Raw genomic sequence first — 27874 nt, 5'->3', positions numbered from 1 at the left:
CGGAATGCCGTGACGTCAGTGAAAACTATCTATTGAACCATAAACTGCTGAAAAGATTCACAAAGTGCTAAGACAACCATTAAATAAGAATAAAAGGATAAGTGAGGAGAAATCGACTTTATTTTTATTCGTGTTATATCCTGCAGCATTTCTACACTCGGTCTATACTGTCACAGCAGAGATCAAGAGAGAGAACCAAATTAAAATAATAAAAAAAGAAAAAGGGGAAAAAATATCCAAACAATTTACAGCTAGAAATACAAGGGAAATAATTGAAAAAGATTACACCAAAAAATAAAAACCTTTCAACAAACAATTCTACTGTGACTTAAAGTAACTTTGAAGAGAAAAAAAAAAAAATTAGTATGAGTGGCCGTGTCTGAACAAAAAGGGCAAATATTTTAGACTAAAACAGAAAAAAAACATTAAAGCATTGACTGTTTCCCTTCAACAGACTGCAAGAAAATCACTGAGAAAAATCATACTGTTCCTCAAAACACGCTCCCCGAGCTGCTTAACCTCCCAGTGTTAATTCATATCAGCACTAACATTACTTCATTAGCTCACATACACATATAATTGTCAGTTTACTCTGTGTGACTTTGCTTAAATGTAAGTACACTTGAAAATAAAACATGATTTATATTTCCCCAATCAACACAACATACGATAAAATTTCCACACATACACATGGAAACGACGAGTTCATTATTTAAAGAGGTCCCTCTCAACCTTATACGACCTCTCCACACACACACACACACACACACACACACACACACACACGTGTGAAGGGAGTGTGTAAGTGACACCACACAGGCACTAGTCATTGTGTAACTCTGCTACACGGTTTAGTGCAAGTTGTTTTTCCATGGCGCTCGGGAACTGTAATGAGCGATTTTATTTTATTTTTTATTTTAAATAAATGATTGCGTGAAAAAACAAACAAACATCGACCCATTAAACCCCAAAACCATGTCCTTCATGATCCTCAAGTCGTTTCATGTAGATAAGAGTAATCTGTGTGGGATCGGCCTGGATAAGCCGTACTCCTATAGGCCACGCCCCGTGGAAGACACGTCCATTCCCTTAAGAGAGTTAACACTGACAGAGAGGAGAGGAGAACAGGAAATCATACAGCAGTGGGCGGAGTCACAAGTACCGTATGCCCCTTTGGTATTTCCTGTTTAAGGTGGAGGGGTAGAGTGAAGGTGGCAATCTTTCTGAGAAAAGACAGATGTGGAAGTCCAGATAAGCATCCAGTTTTCCAGCAAGAAGAAAGCAAGCAGGCTGATTTAATGCATTTTTTTCCTTTATTGTTGTTGGAATAGTCCACTCTGTAGACAGGGGTGCACACAGTGCTAATTCAGAAAATATCGGGGCAACCGTGCCAGTCACCATGCTCTTTAGCCTCCCAGTACCCGCCCTTGTAGATATGCGTGGATTCTCCAGTCATCGGGTCTTCATGCTGCTCGAACCAAAGGGCCTTGTAGTTGTCCTGCGGGACGCCTGGTTTAAAAAAAAAAAAAAAGGTCAGCATTTTGGTTTCTCCCAAAGAGGGTGTTTTTAAAAAAAAAAAAAAAAAATCATACACAAGTCATCGTTTCAGTCCTCAGATGTGCTGTGATTAACACCAATAAATGAAATGTTAAATAAAGGTTTAAATTCATGAAAAAAGGCAAGTCAAAATAAAACACTTTCAGTGTGTTGGTTAAAAATAAATCAAAAAGTAAAAATTTCAACAAGCAATTAACTCATTGACAAATCAAAATGACAAAAATAAATGCATCACTCATTTACTTAAAGCATATAGACAGAACCATGAACCAAAAGAACCACTTTTTGTTTATAAATGCCTTGAGACCTCAAGAATGGCACAGGAATGGTTTTAAGCGTTAACAATAAATCTAATATAGTAATTTTTACGATTAAAGTGATTCAAATAGGTAGCGGGCTGAGTGAATGACCTTGGCATCTGTGACGTCACAGCAGGAAGTCTATCGGTCTCATCCCCATTTTTGCTATATTAAAACACAGAGCTGACTGCAACTTCGAGCTTCCATTTTGAGCTAATTTATCGCCATGCCACGTAGATGTGTTGCTGGTAGGTGCAGCAACACGACAGAAGGTGGATTTACGTTGCATTCATGGCCCAAGAATGTTCAGACTGCAAAGATTTGGACGCGTTTTGTGAGTTGTTCACGGGCACATCAGGCACCCACGAAGTGGTCTCTCCTCTGCTCTGCACATTTTACTGAAGACTCATACGAGACCTCTGATCTGTTGAGGAGCGTTGGCTATAAGCCCGTATTGAAAGAGGGTGCAGCACCAACAAAGGAAAAGTACAAGTAAAAAGTAAGTTCAGTTGCACCAGTTCTCCAGGAGTGTGAGCCAAGGGTTGTTGCTAAAACGCGGGACGGAAAGGGACACATCACTTGAGCAGTAACCTCCCCGCGGTTGTTGCTAAAACCGGTGACCTCCCATCCCATCCCGCGTTTTAGTAATTGCCTGAACCGAGCAGTAATTGAGAGTACTCCGTATGGAGAAAATGGAGAATAAGCGGACCAGCCGTCTGATTTCTCTGCTGGATATGCTTGCCTCAGCAGTAATATCTCGCCCTTATGGGGAAGAAGCGAATGAACGAAGAACTGAACAAACAACTGAAAGTCAGATTGTTTCAAAACAAGCGGCCACAAGATCGGCCTTCAAGAAGCGAGAACACAGACGGGTAAGCTCCGACTCTCATTTGGATACAAAACAACAAAAACACCACCACTTCTTGTTTCCCTGCATTTAGATTAATACATGTAACTTGTATTGTGTGTTTAACCCATTGACGCCTGAAATGCCTGCAAAAAAACGTCTGCAAATGCCTAAGCCAGTTTTTAGAAAAGGTCCCCATCTGCCTGAGGGTTTTCTGAAATAAAAATAATTGAAAACGCCTATGAAAAATTCAATATCTCAGCCTCTGAAGCACATAAAGACATGAAATAAGTTGCATTTAAAAGATAAAATTCTCTGCTTTTATTGGCTCATGCTCATTCAGCATTAACACTAACACATTTTTATAAAAAAAAAATCTGGCATGCGTCTTGAAAATAATGACAAATCAACAATGCTGCGTTATGCAGCAACCAGCATTTGGGGCAATGTTGCGTTATGCAACATCCGGCGCTAGGGGCAATGTTGCGCGATGCAGCATCCGGCGTCAATGGGTTAAGTTACCGGTATAAGATTATTTAATTTGCTTCAGAATGTGATTGTCTCAGTTCATCTGATTATTTAATTAGCCTTTTACGTTTTATCAGTGAAAATGCACCTGTGATGACCTGGCGACTTGTCCAGGGTGTACCCCGCCTTTCGCCCGTAGTCAGCTGGGATAGGCTCCAGCTTGCCTGCGACCCTGTGGAACAGGATAAAGCGGCTAGAGATAATGAGATGAGAGAGGAGTGAAAATGCATGCATGTACATGTATGTTGCACAACACCTATCCTGTTTTAATGAGAGTCAACCCACAATCTCATCTCATTATCTCTAGCCGCTTTATCCTGTTCTACAGGGTCGCAGGCAAGCTGGAGCCTATCCCAGCTGACTACAGGCGAAAGGCGGGGTACACCCTGGACAAGTCGCCAGGTCATCACAGGGCTGACACATAGACACAGACAACCATTCACACTCACATTCACACTTACGGTCAATTTAGAGTCACCAGTTAACTTAACCTGCATGTCTTTGGACTGTGGGGGAAACAGGAGCACCCGGAGGAAACCCACACAGACACGGGGAGAACATGCAAACTCCACACAGAAAGGCCCTCGCCGGCCACGGGGCTTGAACCCAGGACCTTCTTGCTGTGAGGCGACAGCGCTAACCACTACACCACCGTGCCGCCCTCAACCCACAATCAACGAAGTCAAATCAGTCTTAGTTGAGCAAGTTGGTAACGGGATTTCTTACTTTCACCATAAATTTATTTAGATGACTTTGGTCTATAGCCATCAAAGGCCTCGGCCTTAAAACCAGTTACTGCTGTGACGTCACGCACTCAGGGCTGGCTGGTTCAGCGGGGAAGCTCAAATGCCAACTTTGCGGTCGATTTTAACTCTCAAAAATATATATTTTTTATTCCCCATTTATGCAGCAGACAAGAGTCAAGGATGGAGATACTATCCACTCAGAAATGTACTTAAAAATAAAAGGTTCTACGTATCTCCTTTAAGCCCGCTGCACAGGGGTGATTTTCCATCACTTGGCCATGCAACTTTTTGATGCAAGTGAAAAACTGCTGTGTGCACGGATATTTGTGACAGCTATTTTTTGTTGCCTGCAACAGATCGCAGGCATCAAACATGCTTGATATTCTGTGACCAACCCCCCCCCCCATCACTGACTTGTTGCAGAGATATCGCCACGTGTGCGTATCTTTGCAGTAATGATACGATCACCTCCAAAGGCTAAGCCAATCCCGCCTGTGAAGTAGTCACGTGATTTCCAATGTGACTTGCATCCCCCTCCCCAGATTGCCCACTGGTCGCAGATAATGCACACACCCAGCTACCCGAGAGGGGAAACTTGCGTCAAAAAAATAAAAATCACAATACGCTTGTGACGAGAAGTCACCCGTGCGCGCCGGGCTTTACTGATACATGTAATGGGGAAAAGAACAAACACTTTTTGCCATGAGTACCTCATCTTGGCAAACCTAACAAACACACACTAGGGGAAGAGGAATTGTGTGATAACCATGAGTGGGTTTGCATCATCTGAAATCCCACAAAACCCTGACAAGCTGCCACATTTACTAACTAATCACTAACAAACAATCTACAAAAAAATAAACTAAAAATAAACTCTGCCTAAAAGCAGTGTGGCCAAAGAACAAGAAAGACAAGAAGAGAAATGAGGAGAAAGAGACAGACATGATGCTCAACAGAGACAGGGAGCTTTGAGTAGAGGATACATACTGTTTTGTTGGGGTGTGTGTACACTGTACAGGTTAAAGCTCTGGGACTATTAGCAGGAGCTTCTGTGGTGATTTTACTATCAACTGCAACAAAATTAAATAATTTCTTGAACGCTGCAACCTGATTGGTCCACTATACTTTAGTTAATGTGTACATGCATGCACTGGTTTCTGAGGGGTGCACAAACTTTTGATACATTGAGTCTTAGAGATTCAAGAGCAACACTTGTTTTTGCTGACGAGCTGAGAGGAAAGTCTGATTGGTCGGTTACTGCGTCAGTCAAATGATTTCCTGTGAAAGTCGGCAGGTTTAAATATTACTTTGATTATTCTTGAGGGAGAGAGAGAGAGAGAGAGGATTCTTATAATGAGGTTACGTGTGTGTGTGTGTGTGTATAAGTAAGTGGTACTTGCATGAGTAAGGGGTGGAGTGTGAGCTGTGCAGAGTGTCGACTGCAGACAGGGCCGTGATGATTGATGGACAGATCAGAAAGAAAAGATGCAGTAATGAGAGAAATGAGGTGTGTGTGTGTGTGTGTGTGTGTGTGTGTGTGTGTGTGTGTGTGTGTATCTTAAGAAGCAGAAGATCTGCAGAGTGGAGTTATGAAAGAATGGAATACTTGCTTGAGAGTGAGAGGTCAGAGGTGGTGTCGTCAGGAAAGGCTGGGAGAGGAAATGAAGAAAACAAGGCAATGGTGAACAGGAAATGGATGACAAACAGAAAAGAAACAGTCATGATTAAGCAAAACATCAAGCAGGAAGATGGGACCTCCCGAATGAACACACACTGGTCAGCCTTGAAGAGGAATAAAAAGTGTTATGGTCATAAGAGTCAAAACACACACACCCCATTCCTGATACGGTGCTTTTGCACAGCACTCATCTAAATGTCCTCACAGAAAGTGTGATGTTTCCACACAGCTGACATTTTCACTGTCGATCTGCTGCTTAAACTGTCTGTGCTGACCGGCATGACATCATCCTCACTGTGCATCCAAATGGGCTCCGCCCAGCTCTGCCCAGGTAGGAGGAGCTGACTGAGGTCCAACTCCATCCCATGGACTATGTTCTGCAGAAAGGGCGATTTGACCAACATGAGAAAGTAAACACCTTTAATCACTTTCTCCTGATCAGTATGATTTAGTTAGTTATAAAGTGTTAGACCTCTCACTTCATAATAGGTCGAGTTAACTTTCTGACTGGAGTGGTTCCCCTTCCTGCAGTCTGTCCAAAAGAACTGAGCAGAGCCATGTGGGCAGAGCTAGAAACGGTCCTGATTCATGTCTCGGACTAGAGCGGCTTTTCTAATGGACATTCTCCAGTGAACATCAGTGACTGTTAAAGTTTCTCTCTTAATCTCCTTCTTTCTGCAGACTTGAAAAGAACCATGATTTTAACAGGATGGAGCCATACCACACTGTCCAGTGGAAAAGCAGTAAGAGGTAAGGAAGGATATGATAAAAATAAAAGAAAGAATGCTCTGTGTGTGTGTGTGTGTGTGTGTGTGTGTGTGTGTGTGTGTGTGTGTGTGTGAGAGAGAGAGAGAGAGAGTGTGAGAGAGTCACACACACGAGACAGAAGGACAGGGAAAAGATGGAAGTACTTGCTTTTCAGAGGTGAGTCAGTTACTGAGTCCTCAATGAGAGCTTGAGGGAGACAGACAGAGAGAGAGACAGACAGGAGAGTGAAACAGAAAAGACAGACAGAACTTAAAAATGCATTTGCACAAACATAAATAAAACACCCAGACAATGCTAATATAAATAAATAAATAAAATCTGGCCCATTTTGTCCTCAAGAAGACACTCTGTATGTCTCACTCTCACTGCAATTCTCAACATCACCTCTGCATGCCCTCCCCCCAAGTGTATCTCGCCCCCACCCCACCCACGTCTCACCCTCACTATCCTCAGTATTGGCGAGCTGAACAGCCTCTCTCTCTCTCTCCCGTCTCACAGCACGCTGTTTCTCCTCCAGCCGCTGTTTCTCAGCATTGGCTTCATCCCACAGCCCCTGTTCCATCAGTCTCTGATCGGGGCGTCGCCGGCTGTCTGTGGGGGCCACCCCGTCTTCAGCCTCATTCAGTGTCAGTGCCAGTGATGAAAAGTAATACATGTTCTCTGCTCCATCTCTACAACACAGAAATACAGGACACGTTACATCTGTTGTGTGAGTGAGTGAGAGAGTGAGTGAGAGAGAGAGGAGTTCTTACGGCAGAGGCGTTTTCTTCCATAGTTCTCGAGGTTTGAGTGTCTGGTAGACGGTTTTCTGGCGTCCCTCCGTCCCATTCTCTCCTCCTCGGCTGCTCTGCATTACACGGGAACACGCCATCTTCTCATCCCACGTCCCTGAGAGCACGTAGTGAGCTTTACCGTCCTTATCAGTCACCACACCTGTAACCTGATGAGACAGAGATGGAGGGAGTTGTACATTCAAGAGGTTTTATACAATTTTATTAAAAATTGTTATTGCTCATTAATAAGCAGAGGATGTGTTTGGAGTCTCACCTTTCTGGCCACATCTCTAGAGAAGTAGCTGTAAGGAACAAATTTCAGGTGGCAGCGATCTCCTGTCCTGTGGTTTATCACATCAATCTCTCCTGACTGACAGAACAGAGAGGAGACAGACTTGGGGGTTACCAGAGCAACGACAAGCTCAGCAAGTTATACGTACACATCATCAAACTGGAGTAAAGTCCTGCACAGGCATGAACAAGGACTCTTCCTGGAGTACAAGTGAATTTCAGAAAGCACAAATAGATAACCAAATACGCATTCATTGAGAATTAAAATGGTGACGGTCATTCCTCACACTGTGTGCCCCGAGCTCTATTCAGACTCTTCATTCCTCAGGGTGACGTTTATAATAAAATATTCCCAGCAGGATGCAACTCAAACATCAAATAAAGACCACATTATATTTAAATACTCATTTTATTTTTCATTTATTCTTTCCAGGACGTTCCCAAATTAAATACAATACTTCTATTTGTTATTTAAAATGTATTTATTTATTTGCTAACACGCTATTCACATTCTGCAGGTAACAAAGTACACAAACAGGCAGAAAACAAAAACCAACACTAATAGCAGCACAGTATGATGGTCACAGCAGCTCCCCGTCTCCACAACACGGCGGGCATCAACCTTTCTAACCTACAATTCAGTGAATTTAGACACAAAATCTTTCAATTTGGCCAATGTGAACTCATCTGAGGCTGTACTCATGAACTCAATCCAGTCCTTACAACAAGATACGCTTCTAGTTTTCCAGTTCCGGAGTACAATCCTGGTGGAATTAAGGAAGATTTCAAATAGCCTTCATCATCATAACTTGGTCGTGTCTGGACTGTCCTGCACATGCCATTTGCACGCGCGCGCACACACACACACCTCCTTGACTATTAATGTCCCAATCCAGTTCAAAACTTAAATATCCATTCCAATCCTGAACTCTTAATCATGTTCATGTGCCCCTTCCGTGGGTCCAACAACATAAAACTGTTTAGCACATTCGGATGACATCACCCATACCTTCCTTTCCAGCTTTGACTGGAGCCAGCCTGTTAACCTCGCACTCCATTTCAGAGCGCGAGGTTGCTGCCTTTCGAGGATCCATGAAGCTCACCTTCTCCCCCTCCCATGTAAAGCGAAGCATGGCAGGGGGTACGCCAATGTGAAGCAAACATCCAAATCATGCAACTGCTTCCTCTTTCCTGACACCTCCTTCATCATGTCAGGAAACAAAGTATAGAACCGTTCCACTGGATCCCCCACCTTCGCCCTTACCGCAGTCAAAATGTGCATCTTTTCCAGAAAAGTTATGAAAGCAGGTGATGACTGGATGAAGTGAAACACCTTCTGCAGGTATCTTCATCAAACATCAGTGCACCATCTTCCCTTCACATGCTCCTGAAACTTCATCTTTTCAGATTTTTCTTTCAGTCCAAAGAGAGTTGTACACTGAGGTGGCTCTCTGTTAGCCGTATCCATCACGCATTCTCCCAGATCTGAACACTCTCTAGCACTTATTTTCACCATCTGCTTCAGGCTCCCGTTCTCATCTTCCAGTTCAGAGATCCAAATTGTTGAAAATGGCTGCCAAATCAATTTCCATTTTACCCAAACTAATCCTGACACTGATCCGACTGCAGGCTTGATAAGGTGCCATTAAATTGAGCCATTTCTTCCATCGCCCTCTGCAGTGCGGCCTGCAATTCATCAAACCCAGGTGGGCCATACGTGGAGCAAGCTGTGGCTCCGGTTCAGTTAGCCTGGATGAAGCATCACTCACTGTGCTAGTACAACCAACACTTTTCTTAGAAGCTCGGTATTTTTTTCGCAAGTACTCAAAGGTCATGTTCAGAATCCGCTAATCTGCATTCTTTAGCGATAAGGATTTAAGGAGCTATAAATTTCATACATTTTGTAACACAATGTAGACTGTCTATATACTTACAGATGCGACTTAAAGTCTGAGTAATTTAAGAAGAGAGAGCTTGTGGTACAGTGACACACTGATCACATGAACAGTATTTCAGGCTCTACACTGCCCCCTGGTGGGGGTTTTACACACACACAGTTTTACTGCAGTGTGTCCAGGTGATGGTGGTGATCTCACCTGGTCTATCCACAGCTTTCCTACAATGATGTTGTGCACGGTGGTGGTCACTTTCTTCCAGGTGTAGTGATTATTACTCTTCTCAAATATACAGTGAATAGAGCCTGGAAATACATTATTATACACATTTATTCATCAGACAGTAAAAGAACCATCCATCTTTCTCTCCATCTTCCTACTACTTTCAACCCATGTCGTTCTAATGCTCTCTCTGACTAGTCGGTCTCCCTCACTCTGTCTTTCTGCCTCATACACTGTTGCTTTTTCTATGTTTGTATCTCATGCTCTCTGTCCTCATCTGTCTTTCTGTCTCACTTTTTATAGACCAAGTATTTGAAATGGTATAAATCTATATTCTGATTTCTCAACAGCTGCTTTGTGACACTGACTAGAATTCATCATCACCATCAATCATGTTTATCTGTGTGTATGTGTGCGCGCGCGCGCGTGTTGTACCAAGGGGCATGATGGAGAGGTATTTGCCCCGGAACTTGCTGGCCACAGTGATTTCCTGCCTCAGGGTCCAGCCTCGCTCAGAGATAGCGTGATGAGCTGCTGCAGGAGGATGATGACTCACCTATACACAAAACACACACGCACGCGCGCACGCACACACATTTACAAAAAACAAAAAAAACCCTCTCTCAATGTGTGCGTTTGTGTTTACCTATATAAATTTCTTAGAAAAGTCTCTCTCTCGGTACCTGTTCACAGAGGGACCTGTATCCACTCTCCTGCAGGCGGTCAAGCTCGAATGTTTCCCCCAGCAGAGGGTTGAAGGGTTTTCCTGTACGGTGTACGGTGGTGGAGTAAGACGACACTGTAAAGGCCGCTACGTAACACAGCTGCTCCAGTGAGCTCTGACACTTGGCGGCTCGGTCCAGCAGCTCAGAGTACTCCAAATCCTCCGACAGACGCTGCAGCATGGAGATCGGCTCGTTAAAGTTCACCTGCAGAAAGAAAAGGACACAGAGCATTAATCTATCAGGGTTTCTGCAGGCTTGAACAAGTTCAATTTAAGACTTTTTAAGACCATAACAGGTTAAATTTAAGACTTATGCTGCACAAAAAGAAATAAAGAAAATTGGGAGAGCCTGAATTACTTTCAAAATAACAAAATTTATCATCATTCACCAATGAACTCATTACATCCCTAGGGTGCGCTCTTGCATTAATGAGGAACAGAAACCAAACATGAAGTGGAACGTTATGGCATTAGATCATTGACAAACCGACTAGAATGGGTGGGTTGGGGTGGGGGGTCAGAGAGGGAGAAAGGGATGTTAGGAAAAGGTTTGAAAACCACTGCATTACGCTAGATCGTTAACAAATTGATTAAATGGAGAGATCGAGAGAGAACTACATTGCCGCAGTGGAACGTTTGGGCAATGTTAGAATCGGGAAACATGGCCTGAAAAAGCTCCCCAATCTTGTCATTGCTTTTATATGAGTGATGCATTGTCACTGTTTAAAATCCACAACACTTCGGCTTTTAAAGTTGCAGTGGAGCCAAAGACATCCCGCAAATCACTTGAGGATGAGGTATTCGATTCCGTACGGTTTGTGTGTTGTAATGTGACTGTTCGCACGGAGTTAGCTGATACACCGTCTCGAGATGTGCTTGGACCTGACAACGGTGAACAAAATTGAGTGATGGCATGCGATTGTTGCAGACTTTTATGGGCAGCCTGGTGCTTCTCCGCTTTCGCGTGCGATTCCAGTGCCTTTACACCCAGGGTGCCGAGTTTGAGTGTTCTTTTGCACAATGTGCAGTACGCCTCAAACGGACTGTTTGGTACACGTTTTAACCAGTCTACGAAATCATTGCGTTCAAGCCAGCAGTCGTTAAACTTGCATTTGCCCATTTTGCTACAAACCGTGACAATCTCCCTCGCTTCTTTTAGGCTCTACTGTCTAAATGCACGCGTACCATGCCCTGTGCATCACCATGCCAACCAGGCTAGACGCCGGATTCCACTGTGTCTCATTTGTAGTTTGCAGCGTAGCCTACTGACACTAAGTAGGCCTAGATTATATGACTAATTATGAATATCACCAACACATTTAACAAAAAAAAGCGAATGGGGTAAATGGACGTAAGGATTTAAGACTTCACAAAATTACATTTAAGACCTACAATGCAAAATATGCTTGTATTTTAGACTTTTTAAGGCCTTAAATTAGGATTATCAAATTTTAGACTTAAGACTCCACGGAAACCCTGATCTATACTGTACACTTATTCTTCATGCAAATATCTATGGACTTATATGAATAAGTTACATGTGCAAATTTATCCTGTAGTTATCTCCAGTACTCCAATACTACCATAACTTTAGTTAGCAGATTAGCTAACGGCTAATAAACTCGCTCACTGGTAGATAAACCAGTCAGAATATAATTAAACAACCATGACAACTGTCTGATCACAGCTAACATTAGCTCTTGAGCAGTTTCAATAAAAGCTTTCAGATATCAGGTCATCCAATAATTTGCATATTTTAGTGACATCACTGACTGAACTCATATGTAGCCCCACCCCCAAATCAGTTTTATCCAGAAGTACTGAGAAAGTCTGTGGTTTAAATGGAAAAAATGTGAATTAAATGAATCAGATTCTAATCTTTTCAGCATTGTGCTCGAGTTAAGAGTGATTAAGAAAGAGTTATGCCTGTTTCTAATTAATATAAATGAACACGTCCCTCTTTGTGAAGCGCATTTAAAAGTATCTGAAGTGCTAGTAAATCGTCTAACTTTGTTGTTTATTTTCACATTAGCTGAATATATTGGTGTTAAAAACTGAGATGCATGGTGTGAAAGCTCCTTTACAGGCATGGGGATTTTGGAGAGCTCTTTGCCGATGCAGTTCTTCATGATGCTCCAGAGGTTGAGCGAGTAGTTGGGTTTGTCTGGGATTCGGGTCCGCCTCCTCCTCACTGGCTCCACCTCCTGGGAGTGAGGAGACTCCGGATTGGACGTCAGAGACTGCTCATCCAGCTGAAAGCAACCAATGAGCATTTTTTAAATGAGGAAATAAAAGATGATGCAAAATAAACATACTTTAATGAGCATCAGACTTCATAAAGTACAACAAGAGTGCTCTGAGAGCACAATATCCCCCACTGGCAACTCTGCCATAACTCTGGTAAAATATAACTGAATTGAACGAAATCACGATATGCATATTACCAACATACAACAAATAATCCTGTCAAGTTTCATGAAATTCCTCCAAAAATTGTGAGAGGAGTTGATTTCAGAAGGTGAGCACCCTTCCCGGGACAGACAGACATCACCACGATATAATCCCCCTTCGGGCTTTTCGGCCAGCAGGGGATAAAAATTGTGAGGGAAGTTGATTTCAGAAAGCAAGCACACCTTGATGAAATTCCTAAAGTACAAGTTTGTTAATAATCGAGGGCATAATTCTGGTAAAAAATTTGCCCAAATTAACAAAATTTCAATATGCATATAACGGTCATATAACAAATCCTTTTGTCAAGTTTGGTGAAATTCCTCCACAAACTGTGAGAACAGTTGATTTCAGAAGAACCTACACCCTCATGAAATTGTCAAAGTACAAGTTATTTAATCAAGGGTCAAAACTCTGGTAAAATTTTCACAAATGAAATTAAATTGCAACATGCGCGTTACCGTCATATAGCAATGCCTTTTGCCAAGCTTCGAGAAATTCGTCCAAAAATTGAGAGAGGAGTTGATTTCGGAAGGAAAACACTCATGAAATTGTCGAGTTATAATTTTGTGAATCAAGGGCTGGATCTCTGGTAAAATGTGACTGAATAGAATGAAATTACAATATGCACAGTACCGACATATAACAAAGAATCCTGCCAAGTTCCGTAAAGTTCCTCCAAAAATTGAGAGGAGTTGATTTCAGAAGGTGAGCACCCTTCCCGGGACGGACGGACATCGGCACGACATAATCCCCCTTTGGGCCTTTAGGCCAGCGGGGGATAAAAACGAGAGAGGAGACAAAACCAAACTTCTCACCGATGTGGTGCCGTCGTCCATCACCATCTCACTGCTGATCCCACTGACATTACTGCCAGACCTCCTGAGAGGAACACAGACAAACACCGAGAGAGAGAGACACAGACACACACACACGCGCGCGCACGCACACACACACACACTTAGGTCCAGTCCACAGTGTGAGATACAGAAACAGGAAGTGGGGGTAAATACAGACCTGTGGTATTTGGGGTCAGCTGGGACAGTGATAAACTCCTCACACGCATCGAAAAACTCGTTCTCCTCATCATCACTGGCATCACCCTTTGCTGCAGATGAGCCTTTAAATCAGAATAAAGATTAAAACGCGAATTTGTAAAAGTAAAAATCTGATTGTGACATCTGGCACATCAAATTCACACTGCAGCTTAGAGCTGGTGCATGTGTACCTTTACTGTCGGCTGTGGGGTTACTGGACGAGGCAGGCAGTACCGTGGCTCCTCTGAATGCTCTCTCCAGATGGTTGTGCTGCTTGGCCAGCTGCTCCAGAGTCTCTTCCAAACGAACTCTCTGCTCCCGCTCGACCTGGAGAGCTTTCTGCCACCGCTTACTGTGAGCCTGAGCCAGGGCCAGGAAGTCCCGACACGCCTGAATACAAAACACACACACACACACACAGAGCTCTTACATGAAAACAGAAGTCTGCAGACACCTGTTTTGCTGGAAGAAACGGAGGACGCTTAAAAAAAATGTTATTCACATAATTCACACATCACACGCAACTTACGTTGATCATGGCATTCGACGTGATGCGGAACAGCGTGGCCCTCTCTGTCACCTGCCGGATTTTATCGCTCGTCTCCCCACCCAGCTTAATGCTCTCCAGCTCAGACAAGGACCTGAGAGAAACCATGTCAACTTTGTACCGATCGCATTACAAAATAAGAGGATGTGTGTCTGAGAGGTGGGGCTGACCTTTGGAGGGCAGAGCCGTGTTTGGCGATGAGGTCATTGCATGTACTGAGGTCCTCCACTTTACTTCCCAGAGTTCTCAACGTGGACTGGACCTCTGAGTTACGAGCCCCAATGCCCTGACCTGCTATCGGTGGAGAGGATGCACACTCATCCCCAGAGTCATCTGAGTAAAGACAGAGGAAAGTGTCACGGAGTGAGCCGTGATGCTTGCGCACACACACACACCTCTCACGCCAGCGCACAGGCAGCAATCTGCCGGCAACATTCAAACATCTTTGCTGACCTGTCGCTGTGAGTTGCACTTCATTTCCATTACTGTTTTCTGTATGGGTATTACTGGTTTTCAAGCATTTCATACTCCACCGTTTGCCATAGTTTCTAACGAGAGCAGCATTTGTTACGAGTGCAGGGAAAGACCTACCGGCATTCTAGTAACATTTGTTTGGCTCCACTCAAAACGCATCACACATTTCTAAGCATTTTCATCTCCCATCTGTTAAGCATTGTCTATGGTCTAGGAAACACACGTACAAACCGGTTATTTCTAACATCAAGTTTACTTTAGTTCTAGCAGTTTTAGAACACGAAACAGTTTTCAGTAACTCATCATGCGAACTCCACATACTTCCTGTTTGTTGTGAGAAACCGAGGGACTGTACCATTGGCTTGTTATGGAGGGGTTTCGCGGGTGTTTGGTGGAACGGACTATTTCAACAGGGGTGTTTTACTGGTGTTGGGGAAACATGCATTTTACTATGCACTGAAGGGGTTTTGATTAATGAAAATTATTTTGGATGTTTGTATATTTTGTGTTTGTTTCTTTAAATTATTTTGTATTTAGGATGTCATTATTTAGTTGATTGATTAATTTTGCAATTTGGGCTCAGCTGTGGGAGGGGCTGCGGGTATGTAAGCTCTGCAGTAGCTCCAGAGCCTCAGTTGTGGTTGGAACATCTTGTTTGAAGGTACTGTGGTTTGGCTGACTAATAGTTTTGTTCAGGGTCTTTTTGATTTAGTCTGGCAAACTTGAAGCCTCTTTATTTTTGTATTTTCTTATTTTGTTTGTATAGTTTTCTTTTTGGCAATTTGAGCCTTTGGTTGGCACACTGTAAATTTTTGCACTATTTTAAGAAAAGTTTTGAAAATAGAAAAAATAAAATATATATTTTTGGAGGAAGAAATTTTCCGGCTCTCTGTCTGCTCCACCGCCGTCCATCCTTGCAACAGAAAGGAAGTGTGCTTATTTAATCTGTTCTTTCATTCAGTTGATCAGATTCAATTAAGCATACAGAAAGAAAAAGTTTCTGTGTCTGCTTCAGAGTGACTCACCTGACTCGGCATGCATGCGCACTGCTTTGGCCTTGGCGAGCTCCAGGGCCGTGATCCAGCGCTGCCGCTCCACCTCAGAGCTCGCCTTCAGGTGATACGTCTGTGCACCGCCATTTGAGATCACGAAGTTGCAAGAGTCCTCCACAGCGATGTTGGCTGTGGCCAGATTTATAGTGCCGCGACATGTATGGCCCATCTCCGCCTGGGTCCTGGAAGGGAGAGAGAGAGAGATGCACACTTTTCTTACACAAGTGTATCAACCGTGTGAATGTTGCTGGGTAATATGAGACATATTGTATATATCTCAAAATACAAAAGCATTTTATCCTTTTATTAAACTGACATTTTAATAACTGAATGGAAACAGTGTGTGTTAAAACTCAGTGTAAATTTTTTTTAAATGTAGTTTTATTTTAACTGCAAACCTACTGTGTTTAGTAGAAATGCCTTTGAGCCAAGCCAAGCTTTTATTTGTCACATGTACACTCAAGCACAGACTTAAAGGGGAACTGAAGTCATTTTTAAACTTGCTTTATTTCTTAATTAACGAGTTATTCAATTACATTTTCGGTTTTAGTAACCTTGTATCGTGACTCGCATTGGCAACTAATTGCAATTAAATATTATACTTATCGGCCTATTCGTTTTTTTAGCTATGTTGAATTCAGTTCGTTTGGTCCACGGCAGGCGTTACTTATCCGCGCGATCTTCACGAGACTTGTGCGAGACTTCGAAATGTGAAGTGTCAGCGCCGCCATTTTGAAAACTGTTTTCTAAACGAAATATTGCACAGAAATGAGTTTAAATGACGATTACTGCTTACTTTTTTCAAACTTTCCTGATTGCGGTCAAAAACAAAACTTCCGGCTTGATTACATCAGCATTCGCAAGAGGGCACGTGCATCTTTTTTTGCAGTTGCACTGAAAGAAATCAAAAGTCTCAAATTTGATTTGATAAAAGGCAGCGGCAAAAAAGAAAAGTATTCAGCCTTGATTTAAAAAAAAACACTGAAAGATGCAGGTACTTTGTATTTACTAAATGTGGGAAATATGCTCAGCATAATATGGATTTATCACAAAAACACATGCATGTATATATTATTTTGAAAACCCACCAGCAGACTGATCTGGCACGTTTTAATTGTGCGACAGTAATGACGTAAATACCAGCATGACGGACTAGTCTCTGAAAGGGTTTCCCCCCCCCTCATTTTACCAATGAGCTCACTATATAGTCCTCTATATAGTAATTCCTTATATAGGAAGTATTGAATGAGTGAGCGATTTCGGACCCAGATATTAGCAGATGTTGGTCATTCCGATTTCCACTGTACGTTTTACTTCCGTCCTACGATGTCTTGCACAGGTCTCAACGAATCTCGTTTACGGCCATTGCTTTGACATATGCTATGTAATATCAGTCCATATTTCAAACACTCAACTTGCTATAGCAGTGACAAAATAGCTATCAAAAATGCATTTCTATATTTAATAAAATGAGAAACAGAATTTTGATTTAAAAAAAAAATTGCTTTCAGTTGTCCTTTAAAAGGTCATAGACAACAGTCAGAGGTGAAATGTGGAATATCAACTTTATTGTCTAGAAGAACGACCCAAAAAGCGAATTCAATCTGCTTAGTGTCTAATTTGCACCCTAAAATTGAATAAAACGGTTAAAATATACTGTTTTGCCCAATTTCCAAAGGTCTGTTTACATCTCACTTATGCGCACTTTCACTGCCAGGGGACCGTCGTTGTGATGTCATTCAAGGCAAACAGACTGGGAGCAGCTCTGTGTTTACTTGCGAGCACACGTGTACAGACTTTGGTCATGAGAGGTTGTGTAAAATGCCTGAAAGCGATAGCGATTTTGAAGTAGGAACTCTCCAAATTGAATATCGAGAGGTGAAACCATACATGTATGAACCTATGGCCATCGCAAAGCAATCGGTGAATGTGGCTCACTGGTTTGACCGTGCGGCCTCGGACAGCGACTCGGCCGACTCTGATCGCGGTGACCCTGGACCTCAACAAGACTCGCGCCCAAACGATTTATCCTGGTAGTTATGATAAATTCCTACTTTCATCATAATACTAAATAAGAGCCCTTTTGAAGAATAATTAAACCGCCCTCCCTAGTGGATATAGGTAACGATTACTTGACAGTGCGCTGGTAGGACACATTAGCCTGCCATCCGTGGCATAATACTATTTATAGCCTACTCTAAACGAGGAAATATCCCTTTGTCTCATTTCCACAATAATTGTACAGGATCCCTCAGGATTCTTGACTTGTCAATTGCAAGCAAAAGTAAAAATGTTTACCTCCAATCTTCTCCTTTTTGCTTGAGCATTGCTGGTCCGTTTCTTCTTTGACTGCTTGATTTTGTTTCACGCACACAATCCACCCTCTCCGCCTCTTCTCCTCTTCCAGGGGAAAAAAAAAAAAAACCACACCCCTCTGGCTTCACGCGCACAATCTACTCTCTCCGCCTCGTCTCCAGTTTCGGAAAAGGCCAACCCGCTCGCTCCGCCTTGTCTCCTCTTTCGGAAAAAGCCAACCCACTCGCTCCACCTCTTCTCCTCTCTCGGAAAAAGGTAAAAACTTCTTCCTGAACCGGTCCCGTTGTTACAGTTCATGGCACAACAATAAGGCATGTTTTGTTTTGTTTTTTTAATTCCCAAACGCACGTCTGCAATCAAGCCGAACGGCAATGAAAATACACGGAAGTGGACTCAACTCAAGCAGTTTGTTTGTCTTAAATGATGTCACACACCGAGTGGTCACGAAAATAGCCGAACAGAAATTCGCCACGATCTGCACTAACTTATTTTAATTATTACTTATTAACAATACTTCTTGGGACCAGAAGAAAATTACAAAGGGTTTAACATATAAAGTTTCAAATGTGCATAAAATTAAAACAGTTGCCTATGACCTTTAAGCACACAGTGAAATTCCTCTTCTGCATTTAAGCCATCTGAAGCAGTAAAAACACACGAGCAAATGAGTACGCACACACATTTATTAGATAGATAGACAGACAGACAGAAAGACAGACAGACGGCAGTGGGCAGCACCTGAGGTGCAGTTGGGGGTGAGGAACCTTGCTCAAGGGCACTTCAGCCGAACCTCAAGCCATGGCTATCCCATGTTAACCTAACCACATGTCTTTGGACTGTGGGGGAAAGCCATGCAGACACGGGGAGAACATGCAAACTCCACACAGAAAGGCCCCCGTTGGCCACTGGGCTCGACCCCAGAACCTTCTTGCTGTGAGGCAACAGTGCTAACCACTATATCACCGTGCCACCCCATGACATATTTCTGGTATATCCAGGGGTGAAAGTAACTTTTATTTCTTGCCGTTACTATTATTTTGAGTCATAGTGCACGTGCGCAGCGAGCACCGAAAAATACACCTAATTATTTATTGTCTACTTATCAAACATTCACTAGGACTTCTTATCACTCAGTAGTACTAGTATAGTACTTTTTTTTAATCACACTATCACTCTTTCATCCTCCTGTATCAGTTTTTGATTATAAATAAATTGCAAACACATTTCAACAAAATTGTTTTAATAACATTTTTTTAGCTGAACAGTTGAAAACTAACTTTTCATTTTGGACATTCTGTCTACTAAAACACTTTGGATACCAGCTGCGCACGTTGGCGCAAGATGGTTAAGCAGTGGCTCCGCGCACTCTCTCGCACATTGTCTGTCAAGTGAAACATGGAAGGAATTCACTTCAGACATAATTCAGAGACAGGTCAGAACGAGTTATATGCAATGTATATTGAGGAAAACGTGTTGCTTTTGGTAAATTAACGTTAGCAGGTGTTATTATGCTGAAAGTGCATTTTTTTTCAGAAACAGTATATTTTTCTTTCCAGTATGGCCAAATCTTTTAGTGGTACGCCGGACCGGCCAGGACCGGCTTACTTTCACCCCAGGTATATCCCCCAGACCAGAACTCATATTCCAATATCACAACAATACCAGGAACCCCCTCACAGATTTATTTACATACATGTAATCCAAATGTTTAAGTAGTAGGCTCCTGATTTACATGAATAGAATAATATTCTGGATATTAAACCTGAACACTAAATAACGCATCAGGAAAAAGTTTTTTGTAAACATTGGTATGTTTTAGGTTCCAGACATGCGATGTTAATTTAATTTTTCCAAACGAATCATTCATCATCACATACCCCAGAAGATGAAAGAACTCATCCTGGACTATTACACAGTAGGTTCAGCTTGAGAGTCTCCTTTGACCAGGTAACATCAGACTGGCACCAGCTGGAAGTCAGGATAATCACTGGGTGCACCATGTCAGTGACACTGTTCGCATTGGCAATGAATATGCTGGTTAAAGCAACAGATAGGGAATGCCAGGGCCCTCTCAGCAAGTCAGCCTCCCATAAGAGCCTTCATGGACGATCCAGAGATGCCAACCTTTCAATAAACAGATCTGTAGTCCGGGGCCGAAGAACATGTTTTCGGTTGCAAACTGTATGCATATATGCACACAATACGATATATTGTAATGTTTTCATGAGTATAGAATGCACAGTGAAAGAGTACATTTGTTACTTTGCAAAATAAAAAAAATGAATCTTAGACAAGTCAATCCTTATGAAATGTGTTTTATTCACAGATATATTGTCGGACGGCACTATCACGAATTTTGATTGATCGAGTTCAAACCCGGAAGCGAATATCAACCAATCAGCGACGACGTATCACGAAAGCTTTGAATGATTCCCGCGGATTTCATCCTTCTGAAAATGCGGAACAGACTGAATTTTCTTCGATCATGGCGGAGTTCAACATACCAAACAAAAATGCGGAACGAACTGATTTTTTTTCCCGATCACTGCGAAATTCGTAGTTTCGAATTAACTGGTCATAGTGGTGCAAAAGTGGCAGAAAATCGTATAAAATACGAAAATTTCGTAGTGGTTGGCATCTCTGATGATCTCACAGTGACAACAACCGTGCCAGGTGGTTCCTCCAGGGGTTAGAGAAACTCGTGTCATGGGCGTGCATGAGTTTCAAACCTGCAAAGTCCAGATCCTTGGTTCTGAAAAGAGGGAAGATCATAGACAAGTTCCGCTTCAGGATGGGAGAAGTACAGATTCCAGCAGTCACAGAAAAATCAGTGAAGAGTCTCGGGAAGGTCTTCAACTGCAGCCTGAAGGACACAGACTCCATCAAAGCAACAAGTGCTGACCTGGAGGGCTGGTTAAGATCAGTGGACAAGTCTGGACTCCCTGGAAGATTCAAGACCTAGGTTTACCAACATGAAATCCTCCCAAGAATCCTCTGGCCTCTGCTCATCTCTGAAGTCTGCATGACCATTGTGGAATGCTTGGAGCACGAGGTAAGCAGCCATCTACACAGCTGGCTGAGTCTGCCACGCAGCATCGCACTATATGGGAACAACAAGCTCAGGCTCCTGTTCAGCTCGGTCAAGGAGGAATTCATTGCGGCATGTGCATGGGAACACCTGCAGTACACGGAATCCAGAGACACCAAAGTGTCCAGTGCAAGAATTGTGGTGAGGATGGGGATGACCAGCAGGCAGAAATTCAGCTGAAGCACAAGACCATCTTTAGGAGTGTGGTGCAGGGCAGAGCTGGACTCAGGAGCCTACCGAAGTCCTCATATAGCTCTGCTACTGGGAAGGAGAGGTGAAAGGAGGTGCAAGCTTCAGTGGAGGAAGAGTGAACCAGCAGAGCAGTGGCAATGTGGAAGCAAGGTGCCTGGATGAAGTGGGAACAAGCAATGGAGCAGAGTGTCACCTGGAAGGATATCTGGAAGTAAAATGCCCAGAGACACAGGGCATCTACGACATCCTTCCAAGCCCATCCAACCTGTTCACATGGAGCAAAGCAGAAACACCTGCATGCTCCCTGTGTTCTAAGACAGGAACCTTTGAGCATATCCTAAGCAGCTGCTCCAAGCACTGAGTGATGGCCAGTATCGCTGGAGACATGACCAGGTCCTCAAATCCATCACGGAGGCAATCAGCAAGGGGATCAAGGACAGCAGATACACCCATGCTGCAGCCAAGATCATTCATTCACTTTGTTAAGGAACAGGTGCTGAAGACAACACCAAAAGACTGCTCTGTAAGTTTGCGCTCCACAGCCCCAGACTGGAGGATGACTTTTAATTTGGAGATGAAGCTGAAAATTCCACCACACATCACCCAGTCCACATTAAGACTTGACATCATTTTAGTCTCAGAGGCCACAAAGCAGCTGATACTGCTGGAGTTGACGGTACCCTGGGAAGAGAGGATGGAGGAGGCTCAAGAAAGGAAGATGGAAGATACCAGGGGCTGGTGGAGGATTGTCGGAGGAACGGCTGGCAGACTAGATGTATGCCAGTGGAGGTGGGCTGTAGGGGATTTGCTGGTGACTCCCTGCACAAGGCTTACAGAGCCCTGGGCATAACTGGTGCCAGCAGAAGAGGAGCCATTGGTAACAACATGGAGGCGGGAGAGAGACCATCCAGATGGGTCTGGTTGAAGGGGGGGGGGAGCAGTGGGGGCAGAAGAATGCTACTAGGATACAGGCTGAGGTCTGATCAGCCTTGGTCAAGTTGCCTGGAAGAGGGTGTCTGTCGTAAGACCTGAAACACCCAATGACTCCAGGAAACAACACTGATGTGTCCTAATCTGTGCATCAGAGGATGCTATGGAAAACTGAACACAATTTCAGGCTATAGTTGGTTTGTAGGTCTAGGACTGAAGCAGAGATCATAAACAAAGGAACATTAATTGTTTTACATGGCTCCACAGATCTGAGTCACAAACTTATGTTTGGTCATTTCACACACACACAGCTTCAATCTTCATGTGACTCCTAATGTGACTCAGTGACCTTCAGAGACATGATTAACATTCACCACCAGCAGTCAGGAGGCCAGATCTTTACATCTCTTCCTCACACACGTCCTGATTTCTCTCCACAGAGCAGAGTGGATGAACTAGTTCACACTGTTTACAGGAAAAGACCACCTTACAACAGTCACATGACCCAGACACACAAAGTCCCATCTGCACTGCTGCCACCACTCATTTCTCTGAGGCATAAACAACTAACTGTAACCAGGATGATGTCCTAGACAACGAGACGCTGGGTGTTTTTGACATTATGGCGTGCATTTAAGCGGTAAATAAGAGGAGATTACTGATGGAGAAAGTGTATAAATACAGAATTCTCCATCAGTCTGAGGTTCAGAAAGATTGTTAAACACCCCTCTGAAAAAAGTCACATGACCACAACTCAAATCCCACCCTCTTTCACATGAATTAGCTCAAAACACATTCTCAGTTGGAGAAAGGGGGTCGGGTCAGGGAACCCCACACAGCCAAAACACACCATCCAATCATGTTTACTGCTAATAAGCTGCTACTTTCAAGCAATACTGTTGGCAGAGCATACATTCTAGAGAGAGCATTTAACTGGGTGAACAGAAGACTAGTACAGAATGAGACAGACATACATACATATGTGGCGCACCCAAAATAGATGCCCACAAGTGTGTAGTTTCATTACTACTTTTGTTAGTATTTTATAAATATTTTTTTTATTACTATTATCACTTTAGAATGGCCTAGTGCCCAGTAGGAACACAAGTGTGTGACACGGGGGGGGAGTGCTTAGGGGGGCGGACCCTCGCTCGTCCCTCAGATGCACTTTCGGGGAACAACTGTAAACAACCTGTGTCATCTCTCCTTGTTTTTCTGCACCTGTTTACAGGTTAGTACTGGGTAAAACCCCGTCCTTGTTGTAGCGTAAACTACTCATAACTGATGCTTGTTTGAACACTTGTTTTTGTGTTATTTTGAACTTTTAGCATAACAGTTATATTAGAAAGTTGCCATCGTATGAAGCGGCTAGCTGCCGTTAACGTTCAGCAGTCGTTCCGCGAGCCCTCCGTGGCGGCAAACTGAGATACCTCAGCCTGCTAGCAGCCGTCTTTTTAGCTTACCGAATCCTATGGGATTGTATTGATACTGTAGCTAACTGCTAACGTAATATTTTGAGCCCCCCGACACTGGTTTTACCGTTATTATTTCACCAAGTTTAACAAGTATAGATATGCTCACCCACTGGTTTGATGAAAGGGATATTTTAAGAAGTTTAACAAGTATAAATAAATTAATATACACTGACGCAACACTGGTGCTAAACGAAGTTTCAAGAGTAAATCCGTAAATACACACTGGTCGTAAGACATGATTATTGTGACAAGGAATACAAGTTAATAAATAAATAAATACCTTAACTTCATGAAGGGTATTTTGTAGAGTATTAAGACGCTAGGTTAAGGAATACAGTTTTGATGTAACAGTTATCTTTTGGTAATGAGTGTACAGTATTAACTAAGCTATGACCCTGAAATGAATGGTTTTCATCTAGATTATATTGATTGAGTATAGTAATGACACTGACACTTTAATATTATTGTTTTATAAGTAACTTGAGTGTTTTACAGTAATGAACCAGATCTTTATCGGTGCTATTTGCTACTTTGTAGAATCTCATTCAGTATGAATGTTTATTTAAGTGGTTTACTAGGTGGCTACGGGTAACCTGCTTTTAAATACAATGGAGCTTCCATGCTATTGCACTATTCAGCCATAGTGGCCTTTTATCACTTGTGTAAGGTGACAGGGTAAATGTAGGAATGTTTGGAATATGTATATGTAATTGTATTACATGAATGTAATTGTATTGAACATGATGATACTGACCTACGACACAAAAGAAAGAAAGATATTTTGCTATGAATGATAGTAAATAAAGAGATGCACTTTCGGGGAACAACTGTAAACAACCTGTGTCATCTCTCCTTGTTTTTCTGCACCTGTTTACAGGTACACTTATCTTTATTACCGTGGTACCACTCTTGGGACCCGTAATACATACATACATATTAGTGCATCTCAAAAAATTAGAATACCATGAAAAAGTTCCTTTTTTCATAATTTAATTCAAAAAGGTAAACTTTCATATATTCTATATTCATTACATGTAAAGTGAAATATTTAAAGCCTTTTTTGTTTTAATTTTGATGATTATGGCTTATACCTCATGAAAATCAGAAATTCAGTATCTCAAATTATTAGAATATTCCCCAAGATCAATAAAAAAAAAGGATTTACAATACAGAAATGTCCAACTTCTGAAAAGTATTTTCATTTATACACTCAATACTTGGTTGGGGCTCCTTTACCATGAATTACTGTATCAATGCGGTGTGGCATGGAGGTGATCAGTCTGTGGCACTGCTGAGGTGTTATTGAAGCCCAGGTTGCTTTGATAGCGGCCTTCAGCATATCTGTATTTTTGGGTCGGGTGTTTCTCATCTTCCTCGACAATACCCCATAGATTCTCTATGGGGTTCAGGTCAGGCAAGTTGGCTGGCCAATCAAACACAGTAATATCATGGTCAGCAAACCATTTGGTAGTAGTTTTGGCACTGTGGGTAGGTGCCAAGTCCTGCTGGAAAAGGAAATCAGCATCTCCAAAAAGCTCATCAGCAGATGGAAGCATGAAGTGCTCTAAAATATCCTGGTAGATGGCTATGTTGACTTTGGACTTGATAAAATACAGTGGACCAACACCACCAGATGACATGGCACCCCAAATCATCACAGACTGTGGAAACTTCACACTGGGCTTCAAACACCTTGGATTCTGTGCCTATCCACTCTTCCTCCAGACTCTAGAACCGTGATTTCCAAATTAAATGCAAAATGTACTTTCATCTGAAAAGAGGACTTTGGACCACTGAGCAACAGTCCATTTCTTTCTCTCCTTAGCCCAGATAGGACACTTCTGACATTGTCTCTGGCTCAGGAGTAGCTTGATATTAGGAACGCGAAAGTTGTATCCCCTTTCTTGAAGATGTCTGTTCGTGATGGGTCTTGATACACTGACACCAGCCTCAGTCCACTCCTTGTGAAGCTCTCCCAAGTTCTTGAATCGACTTTTCTTGACAATCCTCTCAAGACTACGGCCATCCCTGTTGCTTGTGCACCTTTTCCAGCCACCCTTTTCAGCAATGACCTTTTGTGGCTTACCCTCCTTGTGGAGGGCATCAGTGATCATCTTCTGGACAACAGTCAAGTCAGCAGTCTTCCCCATGATTGTGGTTGTGTGTACTGAACTAGACCGAGAGATACACTGTGTTCATACTGTTTTACTCAAACTTGAAATGAAATATTCTAATATTTTGAGATGGGTTTTTTGGTGTTTTTGTACTGTATGCCATACTGATTAAAATTAAAATAGAAAAATGCTTGAAACATTTTAGTTTATATGTGTAATGAGTCTATAATATATAACACTTTCACTTTCTTAAATAACTGATGGAAAATATTGAACTTTTTCACAATATTCTCATTTTTTGAGATGCACTAGTACTACGTGTGTATTTTTCCCCCTTCCCCAGAAATCATGAACTATACAATTAAAAATCACAAAATACTGGCATTTTTGTTTTACATATCTGTATCGTATCTGTAAAAAGACTCATTTGGATTTCAGTGCCACTTCACAGACTAATTTTTTTGCATTAAGTTTCACTTTAATTCTCTATATTGTGTTGTGATGAAATGGACAGTGATGAAGCTGTAAACACAACAAACATCCAAACCCTACCTTCTAAAGAGCAGTCTTTACCTGTAATAGGACAGCAGGCCGTTACTCAGGACGAACCACCGTCGCTGGTATCCCTTGATGTAGTTGGTCCACTTGAACAGCCAGCCCTTGTAGGTGTCTCCGGGCGCCGGAGCGGCCGCTTTCGGCTCCGACATCACGCCAGGCCGAGGCTTCACTGAGGCCTACCGCTTCCTGAGAAAGTGCAAACATATAAACAAGTTCACTCACTCTGAACTGGACAACACGTTTCAGAAATAAGTCAACGACCGTAATAAAAAAAGATAACATAAAGAAAAGGGGAAGGGAGAAGCACATCTTGTATCGTGTACAATAGATCACGGTTTAGCAAGTTATACGGCTAATATTTTTACATTGAAACACATCACGGCCGGACAGGAGCCGGAAATGACACTGACACCTCATTCATCATCTCAAATTATAACCGTGTGTTTTCTTACTAAAATACTGAGTTAGCTAGTTGCTAAATATCAGCCGTCATTATGCAGGTTTCGCCTACGTGTACAAACTCGGCTAAAACTGTTAGCATTAGCATAACAATTAGCGTCTGTTAACTTCGCAAAAATATCACACTGGGAAATAATTCAGTTAGATTCAGCGAAACATAAATACACATTCTCTTTAACAATTATTAAACTAAAAATAATTAAGGTGAGCTGCTTATCACTTTAAAAAAATCAGTAAAATGAGCAAGAGGCTAAACTGACTAGCAAGCTTCTAAATGACAGGCGCACGAGCCTTCATTCGCCATGACAACACCATAAACCGAAACCTAAAGCACAAATTCAGTCACATTACGCATTAATATCACTTTAAAACACTTCACACTCACTTATCTCCTCTCTAACACTCGGTATGGAAGGAGGAAATGGAGAGAGAGAGAGGGAGAGAGAGAGAAAGAAGGGACATGGGTCCAATCCCAAATCCCCTCACATTACTCATTCAGTGCACTACAAAGGCGGTAACAGTCATTAGTTCATGCCCTATATAGTGCACTTACACTAAGAGTGAACAGGTATTTGGGATTCAACCTCAGCAGGCTGACTACTTGCGATTGTTTGCCTTTTTGTGTATAAAATTACATAATTACTCAGTACTACACTTGCTGGACTATATTTATTCATAAATATAAAACTTAATTCAATGCATTTCTTGTATGTTTTTAATAAATAAATTTCTTTGTGTAAGTGTTCAGCTCAGTACTCATAATTCGAAAATTTCTTTAGAAAATTATATTTTATTTTATTTTACAATTTATAATTCAATCTTTTTACGCTTATATGTTCACTTAATTATTTTATTT

At 42.3% G+C, this 27874-nt stretch overlaps 1 protein-coding gene across 5 annotated transcripts; it reads right to left on the bottom strand.

Moving 5' to 3' along the window:
* Positions 1-102: 102 nt before the first annotated feature.
* LOC132883548 (oxysterol-binding protein 1-like) lies at positions 103-27494 on the bottom strand. 5 transcript variants are annotated; one of them, XM_060917280.1, is made up of 18 exons: positions 27404-27494; positions 26575-26745; positions 15860-16068; positions 14531-14693; positions 14343-14454; positions 14005-14203; positions 13794-13896; positions 13595-13658; positions 12413-12580; positions 10288-10533; positions 10040-10160; positions 9584-9687; positions 7471-7566; positions 7176-7363; positions 6862-7094; positions 5588-5626; positions 5378-5416; positions 103-1509 (listed from the first exon to the last, which is right to left on the bottom strand). In XM_060917280.1, exons 2-18 carry the CDS (start codon positions 26706-26708, stop codon positions 1367-1369), a joined length of 2361 nt encoding a protein of 786 aa, XP_060773263.1. In that variant the 5' UTR covers positions 26709-26745; positions 27404-27494; the 3' UTR covers positions 103-1366. The 5 variants fall into 5 exon arrangements, with proteins under 5 accessions (XP_060773263.1, XP_060773265.1, XP_060773264.1 ...); XM_060917282.1 differs by having other exon boundaries at positions 13595-13655; XM_060917281.1 differs by lacking the exon at positions 27404-27494 and adding an exon at positions 27279-27297.
* Between the last annotated feature and the right edge of the window lie 380 nt (positions 27495-27874).

This window comes from Neoarius graeffei, chromosome 3 (assembly GCF_027579695.1).
Source record: "Neoarius graeffei isolate fNeoGra1 chromosome 3, fNeoGra1.pri, whole genome shotgun sequence".
NCBI classification, from domain to species: domain Eukaryota; kingdom Metazoa; phylum Chordata; class Actinopteri; order Siluriformes; family Ariidae; genus Neoarius; species Neoarius graeffei.
The sequence above is the reverse complement of the archived record's forward strand: the minus strand, read 5'-3'. Positions and strand labels throughout refer to the sequence as shown.

Excerpts from the sequence above, each read along its gene's own strand:
- LOC132883548 (XM_060917280.1), bottom strand. The coding sequence starts at position 26,708 with ATGTCGGAGCCGAAAGCGGCCGCTCCGGCGCCCGGAGACACCTACAAG. Across the intron at positions 10,161-10,287 it reads ACAGGTCCCTCTGTGAACAG|GTGAGTCATCATCCTCCTGC; the intron begins GTACCGAGAGAG and ends TTTTGTGTATAG. Across the intron at positions 9,688-10,039 it reads CCTCTCCATCATGCCCCTTG|GCTCTATTCACTGTATATTT; the intron begins GTACAACACGCG and ends ATGTATTTCCAG.